General features: G+C 47.9%; 1 protein-coding gene across 3 annotated transcripts in view; it reads right to left on the reverse strand.

Moving 5' to 3' along the window:
• The window catches only part of EML1 (EMAP like 1), a 156,718-nt gene that overhangs the window by 6,401 nt on the left and 136,728 nt on the right, over positions 1-13,589 (reverse strand). For all 3 annotated transcript variants that reach the window (XM_036317294.1, XM_036317285.1, XM_036317303.1), the window contains 7 exons: positions 12,429-12,563; positions 11,372-11,471; positions 10,208-10,362; positions 8,340-8,465; positions 7,700-7,831; positions 4,886-4,953; positions 3,563-3,651 (listed from right to left, as the gene is read on the reverse strand). In XM_036317294.1, coding sequence (XP_036173187.1) covers positions 3,563-3,651; positions 4,886-4,953; positions 7,700-7,831; positions 8,340-8,465; positions 10,208-10,362; positions 11,372-11,471; positions 12,429-12,563 — 805 coding nt within the window. The remainder of the gene's footprint in view (positions 1-3,562; positions 3,652-4,885; positions 4,954-7,699; positions 7,832-8,339; positions 8,466-10,207; positions 10,363-11,371; positions 11,472-12,428; positions 12,564-13,589) is intronic.

The following is a 13,589-nucleotide window of genomic DNA, read 5'->3' on the forward strand; positions in this document are numbered from 1 at the left end:
GGCATCGATCAGGCTGGCGGGCGAGCAGTTGGGAGCCAGCAGTCCTGGATTGTGAGAGGGAATCGGGCCTAAACGGGCAGTCAGACATTCCTCGAGGGGTCCCAGATTGGAGAGGGTGCAGGCTGGACTGAGGGACACCCCCCAGTGCACGAATTTTGTGCACCAGGCCTCTAGTATGTAATAAAGAAATAACACCAATCCTTGATAAACTCTTTCAGAAAATGAACAAAGAAGAAACATTTTCCAAGTTTCCCTATAGGCCAGTAGCAGTCTCGTAACTAAGCCAGACAAAACCAGCACAAAAAAACTTCAGACGAATATCCTTCATAAACGTGGATGCAAAAATCCTTAACAGAAGATTAAACGGAATCCAGCAAAATATAAAAAGGATTAGACACCATGACCACGTGAAATTTATCCCAGGAATGCAAAGATGGCTTAACATCTGAAAATTAATGTAATGCACCATGTTAATAAAATGACAAAAACTACATGATCATCTTGATAGATACAGAAAAAGCATTTGGCAATTCTAACACCCATTCATAACAAAAACCAACCAGATTAGGAATGGAAGGGAACTTCCTCATGATACTTAACAGTAAGTGACTGTTTCACCCTAAGACTGGGAGCAAGGCTAGGACCCATTTTGCCATTTCTGTTCATCATCACATTGGAGGTTCTAGCAAATGCAATAAGGAAAAAAATAAAGGCACCCAGATTAAAAAAGATAAGTAAAACTGTCGTTGTTAGCAGATGACATGCTCCCGTGTGAAGAAAATCCCAAGAATATTACACACAAAGAAACCTACTAGAACTAATAAGAGAGTTTAGAAAGGTCACAGATATAAGATCCATGTGCAAAAAGAATTTATTTCTCTGTACTAGCAAACTACATTCTGAAAACAAAAGAAAAAACAACTTCATTCACAATGGCATAAAAAGCAACTTGGGGACAAATTTAACAACGGAAGTGTAAGACTTGTGCACTGAGAAGTGTAAAACATTGCTGATAAAAATTGAAGATCTAAATAAATGGAGAGACATTCTAAGTTCAAGGATTATAAGACTCAATCTTGTAAAGATAGCAATTCTCCCCATATTGATCTATAACAGCGGTTCTCAGCGGTGGGTTGTGACCCCTTTGGCGGTCGAACGGCCCTTTCACAGGGGTTGCCTAAGACCATCCTGCATAGCAGATATTTACATTATGATTCACACCAGTAGCAACATTACAGTTATGAAGTAGCAATGAAAATAACTTTATGGTTGGGTCACAACATGAGGAACTGTATTTAAAGGGCCAGAAGGTTGAGAACCACTCATCTATAAGTTCAACATATTACAATCCTGGTAGATTTTAAAATTAGAACTTGACAAGTTGATTCTAAAATTTACATAGACATGATAAGGACCTAAAATAGGTAAAACAATTTTGAAAAAGAACAGAATTGGAGTAATTACACTATTCAATTTTAAAAATTACTGCAAAAGTACAATAATCAAAATTGTGTGGTATCGGTATATGGATAGATATATAAATGAATGAATAGAACTGAGAATCTTGAAATTAACCATTATATTTATTGTTAATGGATTTTCTGTTGTTGTTGTTAATCCTCACCTGAGGATATTTTCCATTGTTTTTTAGAGAGAGTGGAAGGGAGGGAGGGAGAGAGAGAAACATCGATGTGAGAGAGACACATTAATTAGTTGCCTCCCACATGGGATGGAGCCAGCAACACGAATATGTGCCCTTGACCAGAATTGAACCCACGACTCTTCAGTCTGCGGGCTGACACTCTATCCACTGAGCCAAATCGGCTAGGGCATGTTAATGGACTTTTGACAAAAGGGTCAAGATAATCCAATAGGGATAGAATTGTATTTTCAACAAATGGTGCTGGGACAACTGGATATCTTCATGCAGAATAAATAAACTTAGACTGACCTCTCACCATACACAAGCATTAACTCAAAAATGGATCATAGACCTACATAAATGGCTAAAACAATAACCTTTCTAAAAGTAAGCATAGGAAAAAACCTATGTGACTTTTGACTATGACACCATAAGCAAGATCCATAAAAGAATAAAATGGATAAACTGGACTTCATCAAAATTAAAGCATCTGCTTTTTTAGACCCCATTAAGAAAATGAAAAGATAAGCCATACACTGAGAGAAAACATTTGCAAATCATATAGCTGATAAAGAACCCATAGAATATAGAAAGAGTTCTTATAACTCAGTAGTAAGATAAGCAACCCAATTAAAAATGGGCAAAATATTTGGGTAGAGAGTTCATCAAAGAAGATACAGAAATGACTGGTAGATACATGAAGAGTTGCTTAACCTCTCTGACAGTCTTTATGGAAATGTAACTTAAAACCACCTGAGAAACCACTACACCTCTATTAGGAGGGCTCTACTGAAAGACAGACTATGGCAGGTGCTGGTGAGGATGTGGAGAAACTAGACCCCTGACACAGTGCTGGTGGGACTGTAAAGTGGGGCAGCCACTTTGAAAAGCATTTTCATCAGATGTTAAACATAAACTTACCCTATGATCCACCAATTCCACTCCTAGGAACTCACCCGAGATAAATGAAAACAAATGTCTACAAAAAGTACATATCATGACTGTTCATGGCAGCGTTCCTTCTTCGCCGACTCCGTCCACACCTTTGGGGACTCCTGGACCTGCTGGGGTTGGACCCCGGCAACTATCCAGTAATTAAAAAGGGATATATAGGGGGGATAAATGGTGATGGAAGGAGACTTGACTTGGAGTGGTGAACACACACTTCAATATATAGTTGATGTATTATAGGATTGTACACTTGAAACCCATAATTTTATTAACCAATGCCACCCCCAAAATTCAATTAAAAAAGGAATAAAGTACTGATACATGCACAATAACATAAATTAATCTCAAAAACATTATTCTAAAAACAAGAAGCCGATGTAACAGGCTACATGTTGTATGATTCCACTGATATGAAATGTCCAGAACAGGCCATTTGCAGATCAGCACAGAGCATTAGAGGGTGCCAGAACTGGGGGTGGAGGCGGAGATTAATTGCTAACGGGCAGGAAGGGGACTTTTTGGGGGTGCTGAAAAGGTTCAAAACTTGGACTGTGGTGATGGTTGCACAACTCTACTAATTCACTAAGAATCAATTGAGTTATACGTTTATAATGGGTAAATTGTCATATGTAAATTATACTTCAATAAAGCTGCTAAAAAAGAGTCCTCACTTTTCTGAGACACAGCGATACTAACGGAAGAAAGGCTAAGATGTCTGTGAACTGCTTCAAAATAACATGGGGGCAGTGGGGCTCTAATAAAACACATGGCCGCGACTGGCTGAGAGGCCGGAGTGCTGCGGCAGCTGACGGATACACGGGGGCTCATGCTCTTCTGTCCAGTTTTGTTTGTTTAAAAATTTCCCTAAGAAAGAGTTAGACAACAACACAAGCATAGGGACCATTCTGCGAGGCGTGTGAAACTTCCTTTAAAGACATCTGCCCAGACCTCCCGGGGCGGCGCGCTCACCTGGGGAGTACCGCATGACGGACAGCTGCTCGTTCCCATCCGTGTGCACGGTGACCAAGTCTTTTGTTTCTGTGTCAAACACGAACCACCTGTTGCCAACAGGAGAAAAGCACAATCCGTGGTTTGGTGGGAAGTGAAGCAGGACTATTACAGTAATAGTCAGGCCATTAGAAACTTTGACCCAAGGGCTTAATACTCTGTATTACTTAGCAAGATAGTCTGTTATTTAGCAATAATACTCTGCATTATTCCCAGCTTTCATGTACAGAAAAGGTCCTACCTGTGAGCATACCCTACCTGTGAGCACACCCTACCACCAGGAATGATTGCTACCAAGGCTATGACGGCTTCCTTAGGTCTGAGTTTTGTCACTTCCATGTAAAAGGAGGGACAGCTCTGGGCAGAGAAGTGGGACCAACACCTAACTCAGGGCTGTGGCCACAGGAAGTGGCAAAGGGACCCCCTGCATGGCCCCACCGCAGGGTGAAGTAGAGCAGGTGCTGGAGGTGGGGCTGGGACACCCTCAGGGGTGGTGATGTGCCCAACTGCGTGGAGTGTCTGACCTCCGGGAATGCTGGCGTGCAACCAGCCGGGTGAAAGAAACGATGGAGGGAACAGAAGAGCCAGCAGAGGGCTGGTGTCTGAGGTTAACCCCTCTGGGCTGTTCCCTCAGCTGTCAGGTGGGGGTCAGGGCCCAGAACCACCGTGCAGACCCAGGGCTAAGTCAGTGCAGGCTGTAACAGATGCAGAAATGGTTCGAATCCCTAATGAGGACACGGCGCTCGGCACATGTCCAACAGCGGATGACCCACTCTCCAAGCGGAGAGGCGGGAGCTCCAGCACCGATCTGCTGCCTGGCCTTCCGAGGCACATGGTCAGTAAGTGTGAGCTGGGTCTGAATCTGAGGCTCGGGATCGGGGCGGTTTCTAAAATTCGGAAGGGCAGCAAGAAAAAGCGTTTTAAATTCTCAGTGCTGTGAAATGCTTCCTGGCCCGATTCCGAACTGAGGTTCCTCCCACCACGGGCAGCAGAGGGCTCGAGGAGCAACTCATCCTGTGAAACTGGATGCAAGGGTGTGTGTGTGTGCACACGTGTGTGTACATGTGCACGTGTGTGCATGTGCCTGTGTGTGCCTGTGCATGCACGTGTGTGGGTACTCCTCCAGGAGAGGGCCACAGCTTCCCCCAGGCTTTCCCCAGGGCCAAAACGTGAAGGACCCTGTCTTCATTTCCCTTTGGGGTTCTGGCCTCACTGGGTAAGTCACCAGAGGCTGGGGAAACACACTCCCTGAACCGTGAGCACAGCGCGCTGCTGTGGACTTACCTCCCGGTCAGTGTTCCAACTGCAACCACAGACCCTGAAGGATGAAAACCAGAAGACTGAGCTGGATCCTAAAATATTGTAAAGGAAGTGTAAATTGATGGCCAGACAGCACGGGAGCATAAAAACACAGCACAGCCCTAGTCCCCCAGGTCGTGTGGCCCCATTTTAAATCTCTTTCCTCTCCAGGGAGGAAACTGGGACTTTCCCCTTTCTGTCTCACACCCTTTCACAGCTACAATAGTCAGGTGGCAGGCAGGAAGTGTGCACCTGTCCTCTAAGTCCTGGGAGCCGGTGCAGGTGACCCCAGGCCGCGGGGTGAGCACCATCTGTTGGGACGCATGCCCACTGCACCTGTGCCCTTAGGTGGACTCTGGTTGAGTGTGGGGCAGCCTGGAGCCCTGGAAGGATCAGAGATGAGCAAGGCCCGTTCCCATTTGGGTCTGGGGGTACACACAAGTGTTCAATGCTAACTGATACAAGATGGAACGTGGTGGATGACAAGCTGTGGGGTCCCAGGAGCAGGGAGTCAGAGGAGTCAGACAGGGAGGCTGGGTGGAGGCTGGGTGGAGGCAGACGGCCTGACTCCGCCTTCTGCCACAGGAAGACCCATCGGTGGTGAATGTGGAAGTAGACACACCAGTATTTTGGGGGATCAAGGGTTAAGGGGACAGTAACGTGATAAAAAAGGTGGAAGCAATGCAGTTTGGGGCCCAGCCGAGAAACGGCAGTGGGTTTACAATGCCGAGTTCACGGGGTGGGGACGGGGACGCGTGCGGTGGCACTGGGAATGGGGCTGCGTGGCTATGCTAAGGACTGTGGTCACTAGCAAACAGCACAGTGAGGGGTCTTTTCTTCCAGGATCGAATCTGTGACAGACAGAGGGCCACCTGGCAGGGTGTTTAGGACAAACTGAAGTGAGAAGAGGTTAATCCCGGGAAGACAAGAAAAGAGCAGCAATGGAAGCAGAATTAGGAGAAGGAGAAACTTCTGGATAAACAAAAGATGCGACCAGAGCTCTTCAGGTATTGACTCTGTTACTGCGATGCTTTTTCCAAAGTGGGAGCTGTCGTGAAGCTCGGGCTGCCACGGACACACAGACAGAGGTCACGGCCACTTGAGGCTCCAGTATATCATTCGTGAGATGAAGGCACTGAGGTTCAGGGAGGTCTTGTCCAGGTCACATGGCCAGTGGAGAAAGGCGGCAGGACTTAACTCTGGATGTTTCTGGTGTCCGGGTCAGTCCCCACCCTTATGCAGGTGGAGGGAGCTCACAGCCTGGTGCAGGAGCGGGTGTGTGCCCGGATAGCTTTCAGCAAGGCTGCTGTGCTGGCTGAGGCCTCAGGGACGGCCACCCGCCTGGACCGCCACTGTCCCTGCTGTGCAGGTGGTTGCTGTCAGATCTGCACAAACCCCTCATGTATTTTTCATACATGAAGTCCCTGCGTGGGGACAGGTACAAGGCAGGACCTCCTGTAGCCATGCCCTGCCACCTTGGGCCACCCCTCAGGCTCTGGCATCCCCTGTTCTGCTCTCCCAGCGAACTGACCTTCTCTGAAAGCAAAAAGCAGGCGGCTGAGACTCAGATCCGGCACGCTGGGGCATGCTGGCAACTGTGCGGGCTGCAGGGCGTGTGGGTCACAGAGGAGCCCCCTAACATGGGGCCCTGCAGGATGCGCTCCTGGCCCACAGCAGTGGGGGCAGTGGAAGACCCTGGGTTTGGGGATCAGGCTGAGCTGGGTGAACACTGGCTCTGTCACCAACTCAGTGACCTTGGCAAGTGATGTGACGCCTCTAAGCCTCAGTGTCTGAATCAACCAGAGCTGGGTACAAAGACTTCAACTGGCAGGGCTGCACCAGGGTGAAGGGTCGTGAATGCACCCACGGTGCTCGGTATGCAAACGGCGCTCAATACGGGCAGTCACGGCCGCCTTACGCGTAGGAGGACGGTTCAGTGCTGTGCTATGTGAACTGAGGCCTTTCATAAAAATCACAGAGATGCGGACTTTAAAACGAAAGCTTGGCCGTTATCATTGCGTTGTAGAGAGAAACTGTGCGCTTTTAGAACAGTTTATCATTCTCATTCCAAAGGTACATTGTGAACAGAATGCAGGCTCAAACAAGGGCTTCTCAGCTCTAAGCCAGTGGACGGGAGCAGTTAGGAAACCCAACCACCGACTCAGAGGGGCTGACTTGCTGTCAGAAAGTTCAACAGTGCCCGGCTGGTGCGGCTCAGTGGTTGAACATCAACCTATGAACCAGGAGGTCACGGTTAGATTCCTGGTCAGGGCACATGCCTGGGTTGCAGGCTCCATCCCCAGTGTGGGGCATGTAGGAGGTAGCTGATCAAGGATTCTCTCTCATCACTGATGTTTCTCTCTCTCTCCCTCTCCCTTCCTCCCTGAAATCAATAAAAATATATTTTAAAAAAAGTTCGATAGCAACCTTTACAATTACATGGGTGAGACCACTCAGGAATGCTCAACCTGTGTGTCGCGACCATCGGAAAACACATACAACATATCAGATATTTACATCACGATTCATAACAGTAGCAAAATTACAGTTATGAAGTAGCAACGAAAATAATTTTATGGTTGGGGGTCACCACAACATGAGGAACTGTATTAAAGGGTCGTGGCATTAGGAAGGTTGAGAACCACTGGTTTAAAGCAACATAATTCAAATCAAAGGAGATAAATTAAGTGACATTTGCATTGGGACAATTTAACATCTATCAATTTCATGCAAATAAATAAATAAACATGTTCCAGATGAATTTCTACAAGAAAAATGGAATGTAACGTGCACATCTACCTCTATTATCTTGTCCCAGACGGGCCGGTGACCGACGGCGTCCCAGAGAGTGGCATGTCTGTCGTGCCCACAGGTCAGGAACTGGGGCTTTGAGGCGTGGATGGCCAGTCCCCAGAGCTCGTCAGTGTGACCCTAAAGAACCAAGACAAATGCACGCTCTCTGAAACACCACAACCAGCACTCGGGGGCTTTGCTTTTCATTCTTTTTAAAAATATATTTTTATTGATTTCAGAGAGGAAGGGAGAGGGAGAGACAGAAGCATCAGTTGATGAAAGAGAATCATCGATTGGCTGCCCCCTGCACCCCCCACACTTGTGATCGAACCCACAACCCGGGCATGTTCCCTGACTGGGAATCGAACGGTGACCTCCTGGTTCATAGGTCGATTCTCAACCACTGAGCCACACTGCTGGGCCTGGGAGCTTTCAGGGATTACAAGCTAGGCTTGCTGAATGGTTTACAGTTAATCTCATCAGAGTGTCTTCCTCCCCCACCTCAGTCAGGACAGCCAGCGGGAACTCCCGCAGCGCAGGCAGGCTGTGCTCATATAAAACGCAGCAGTAACCTCCTCTGTGTGGTGCTCTATCACCTTCTAATAGTCTGTAACAGGGATGGAGGGGGTGGGCCTACGGGACGCACCTGAGTGATGGCCGAGAAGTCCCCTGACAGCGTGCCCTGCAGGACAAAGTTCCTGGTGGTGCCTATCAAGATCACGTCGCCTTTCCCCTCGGCCACTGTCCGTATCGGACCAAACTGTTCTGGAATCTGCATTGAAAAGAGAAGATGGGAGGCGTCATTAAAAATACTTGCTTATATACCATGACGACAGCTCCTGTCACAGTCTCACACACACATGCACACATACACACACAGCTATACACGGAGAGACAGGGAAAGGTCCACAATCAAATGGTGGACCAAATTTTACTTTTAAACTCTGAACATTTTATATACCTTAAAAAAACCAGCAAGAGTAAGGCTGTTAAAAAAATATAATAAAGAATAAAGCATTTTTTGCCTGGCTGATGTGACTCCGTGGTTGAGTGTCAACCTATGAACCCAGGAGGTCACAGTTTGATTGCTGGTCAGGGCACATGCTGGGTTCTGGGCTCGATCCCCAGTAGGAGGCGTACAGGGATGTGTCTCTCTCACATTGATGTTTCTCTCTATCTTTCTCTCCTCTCTCTCTCTTCCCTCCTATCTCCTTCCATTCTCTCTAGAAAACAAAAAAACAAACAAAAAAACAAACTCTGTGAAAGCGAAAGTGATTTCCAAGTTCAGATGAAAGCCTTCCTTTCTTAAGAGCAATAATCAGAAAGCCAGGTTCTTCTACAGCCAAAGCACGGTGCGGTGCTCTCTGATGGAACGTGTGTTACTGTTGAGTTTGAGAACCTGCCTCTCAGGCAGGAAATGCGCTTGGCGTGCCCACTCTCTGGTGGGGAGAAAGACCATCGACTGTCAGACTGATGTGCTATCCGTCTGCTCATAATTTCCTGGGGCCTGGGGGTGAGTGTGGAGGGAATATTGGATTTCTTGCCTCTGCCTCCTGCCGTCTGCAGGCTGCTAACCAGGTAAAAGGAAGAGAAAGAGATGGCCAAGGACTCAGAGCTCACGACAGAACATGCTGGCACTCAGCCAGGTGCAAAGTAGATACTCAATAAACATGAGCTCAAAGCGATAATGTCTCCAAAGCAACACCCTGGAGATTACAGTGAACAAAAGGAGAAAGATTTTAATGGTAAGTAAAAACATAGACCAGTGATGGCGAACCTTTTGAGCTTGGCGTGTCAGCATTTTGAAAAACCCTAACTTAACTCTGGTGCCGTTCACACATAGAAATTTTTTGATATTTGCAACCATAGTAAAACAAAGATTTATATTTTTGATATTTATTTTATATATCTAAATGCCATTTAACAACAACAAAAAGACTGTCAAACTACAGCAGGAAGGCCGGGGAGGGTGGGGGGCAGGAGGGGGGGGGGTAAGAGATCAACCGAAGGACTTGTATGCATGCATATAAGCATAACCAATGGACATAAGACACTGGGGGGTAGGGGAGGCCAGGGGATTGTCAAGGGCGGGGGAAAAAAAGGAGACAAATGTAATACTCTTTGTAATACTTTAAGCAATAAAAAAAATAAAAAGAAAAAAAAAAGAAAAATCAACCAAAGAAATGAGTTTGCATGTCACCTCTGACACATGTGTCATAGGTTCACCATCACTGATGTAGACAATATTCCCTTGGAAAAGTGAGATTGGTTCTATTATAAAAATATTCTAAATGTGAAATATGTTACCACCTCAGATTTTATACATCGAATTCCATGTTAATAGTTGTACTTAAACTGCCTCCAGGATTTTAATAAAATACTACACTACTTAATAAAATTTTATCTAAACAACTTTCAAAACTGTACGCTAAAGATTTCAAACCAACAAGGAAACTCATTAGGACAACAGCTGAAGGTTCAAAACGGATGGCAATGTACTGTTTGCTGTCTTACCTCAGTTTTATGAAGTTTCTGATAGTTTCCATTCCAAGAAATGAGCTTCCGGTCCTTCCCGCCTCCCGACACCAGGGTGCCGTCCCTTAACATACAAAGTGCAAAAATACCACCCTCGTGGGCCCCTTGAATGGCATAGCTTATTCGATTCGTACCTAGACACACCAAGAAAACCATCCTTAGTCCCTTGGGAAGAGGCTCCCCTCTGCCCGTCGCTTCCACTCGTTTTAAAGTTGACATTGTCGGTTAGCACATCACTGATGTGTAAATCTAGCTATAAAGGGTCTGATGTGCAGACGTTCACAGAGCACCAGGCAGGCACGGGCAGGATTACTGCACAGTTAAGGAAACTTGCTGATGGGAAGGCAGTGTGAAGAGAACCCAGGGACCCCAGCTCAGAACGGGGACTCGAGTCTGGGGACCTGCGTCTCTGGCCAGGCGACTTACCTGCCCTACCTCAGTTTCCCCTCTGCTTTTCCCACTGGCCTGTTCTAAGAGGGAAGAAAACACTGTAGCAAGCACCCGGCACCCAGAGGAGCGGGGACTCCACAGAAGTCACCCCATTGGCCGGAAATAACGCCGATGGGTCTTTCCCACCTTCACCACAGCCCAAACTCTAAGGTCCTGAGCCAGGGATGGTGTACTTTTCCTTATTTCCTGGCACATGGTGAGTGTGCATAACTGCGCACTGAATGTAACTGAATGGACGTTTTCTGAGTGACGGCTCCTCCGTACCACAGTTTGCTCACTGGCACGGGGGACTCGGGTGTGACTCATCCGTATGCCCCAGCGTGTAGCACGCTGCCTCTCGCATACTGGTGATCGATAACGTCTGCCAAATGCTACGTGAACCAGATACTTATGAAACATTACATAGCTAAGCAAACAGTCATGGATGCCTTCATCCTTACGATATGTTACTAGCTCTCCTAATAAAGCTATTATTCCACCATAACATCTGGGCTTAACCAGTCTTTCAGGATGACGGAGGGTCACGGGCCCTTCCCTCCCTTTTCCTCTGCTCCCGTGCATGTATGTACCTGCACACCGTGGGATTTCACAGTCAGCCTGTGGACTTACTGACAGGCAAATCTTACAGAAGTCGCCTTTGACTTCTCAGAACACCGCCAAAGCCAGTCAGCTCTGGGAGAAACCAGGCGTTACCTTTTCCCCAGACCAGGATGTTGCCACTCGAGTCTCCGGTAATCGTGTCGCCGTTTTCAGAAAAAGTCACACAGAGGACAAACTTTGGCTTCTCTTGCTTCTGCAAATGTTGTAAATACATAAATACAGTCAGTCAGGGCAGCTTTTCGTCTGTATTAACACTCTAGACCAGCCGTGGGCAAACTACGGCCCGCGGGCCGGATTCGGCCCGTTTGAAATGAATAAAGCTATTGAAAAAAAAGACTGTACCCTTTTATGTAATGATGTTTACTTTGAATTTATATTAGTTCACACAAACACTCCATCCATGCTTTTGTTCCAGCCCTCTGGTCCAGTTTAAGAACCCACTGTGGCCCTCGAGTCAAAAAGTTTGCCCACCCCTGGGCTAGACTCACGATAATCCCAGCTGGACGGAGCCCCCACATCGATGCTTTTCATGTTCATCTACCTTTATGTCACTTACGCTGTGAGATGACCTGCTCTAAAGAAATTCCTGGGATGTATAACGTTGCAGGCAGTTCGAGCGGAGGAAGGTGTTGGAGGGGGTTAGGGGTGGGTGGTGTTGTCATGACTACAGTCTGCGGAGCGGGGTCCTGGACCCAGAATAAAGATACTCTAACTCCATCTCCGGGTGTAGCAGCAATCGTCCCCACAGAGAAGATGTGCTGTTCCTGGGGCTCTCACAAGGCCCCATGTGGCCAGACTAAAAGGCAGAGTGTCTACCACCCTTGGCAGAGGTGGGCTCCCCAGATGACCCCTAAGTGCCTTCTCGGCTGCTCTTGGCCATCATGGCGGCTCCCGGGGCAGCCTTTCCCTGTGCGCCCCGTGTCGGCCCACCTTCCCCCTCGGCATCACCACTGTCATCCCCATGACACAGGGGCTCCCCAATCCTGTTAGGGATCTGGATCTGGGAATAGTCTTTGTCACGACACCCCACTTGCACCCCCGCATTGGCCACTGAAAAAAATTCTGAGACCGGATGCCTGACAGCTCCTGGTCACAAGCAAAGCTGGTCACCACTCAGTGAAAACGAACTACCAATGTAATGGAACTTCACCTCGAATAATCCTTGCTTCTTAATGAGGCAGTTTCCTTCTAGCGTCCAAAAGTAGAGGTGTGATTTTCCGCAGGTGACTATGATGTTGGTGTCCGTGGGGTGGAAGTCCACGGCAAATACAGCTTCATTAGAGCACTGAGCGAAACAGGACACTCACATGTCTCAGATCTCACAAGACCCCACAAATAAACCACGCCCTCAAGCTAAGCCCCAGCCTCTCCATTTTCCCCATTGAATTTATCGTCTATAAACACCAAGCCTGTGGCCTTGACCTCTCCTGTCTCTCTCCCCCACTGGCCCCTGGCCTGAGGGCAGGGCAGGGGCCCTCTCCCTGTGAGGACCCATCACAGGAGTGGGCGCAGAGCAGGCCTGGCAGTGGGCGTTCGCTGAAGGAGGGGCAGGGGCAGGAAGGGACTTAGCAGCAAGCATTTGCCCTCCTCATCCAGACATGGATCCCAGCCCCGGCCCAACAGCAGAATCAGCTGGGGTGCGTCTCGTGCAGGTGCCAGGCCTTGTCCCTATCTAGTGACGGGACCTCGAGGAGGGCCTAGGAGTCTGCATGTTACACAGCTCCACTGCTCCTGGACATTCAGAACCACTCGCCGTGGGAGTCCCTCCTGGGACTGGGCCAGTGGGATGCAGGAATGCGGCTCTTCGGGTTACCCTTCACCCCGTTATCTCGTTCCTATGCACCCTGGCCAGAGGAACGAGATCCTGCCTGCTCCTTCCGCTTGATAATCAGTTACACCTTCTCACATCTGGATAACAACTTGCCTCTGGTTACTGCCCACCTAGCAACGTAGCAGGAATGTCAGCACTTGACCACACTAGAGGCAGGCTATAGCATGAACACAGGTGCCAGGAAGTGGGAGATTAGTATACAGGGTCTGCACCCAGACTCGCAAGTGAGAAGGTCCCCAATGCTGCCCCTCACGTCAGGTGAGTAAGGTGCCCAATGCTACCCCTCACATGAGATAAGATGACTCAGTGCTAATCTTAATGTGAGGGAAGCTAGGTTACCTAAGGTTAATGAATGCTGGGATGAGAAATAAGAAGTTGATTCTATAAAGTAGACTGAACCATGACTTAACGGGGGGAAACATAAGAAAGGGTTGGGGAAGTTCACTGCTATTTTGTGCAGAACAGATCAAAGGTGGGAGA

The sequence above is a fragment of the Myotis myotis genome, unplaced genomic scaffold (genome assembly GCF_014108235.1).
Source record: "Myotis myotis isolate mMyoMyo1 unplaced genomic scaffold, mMyoMyo1.p scaffold_m19_p_1, whole genome shotgun sequence".
NCBI lineage: Eukaryota > Metazoa > Chordata > Mammalia > Chiroptera > Vespertilionidae > Myotis > Myotis myotis.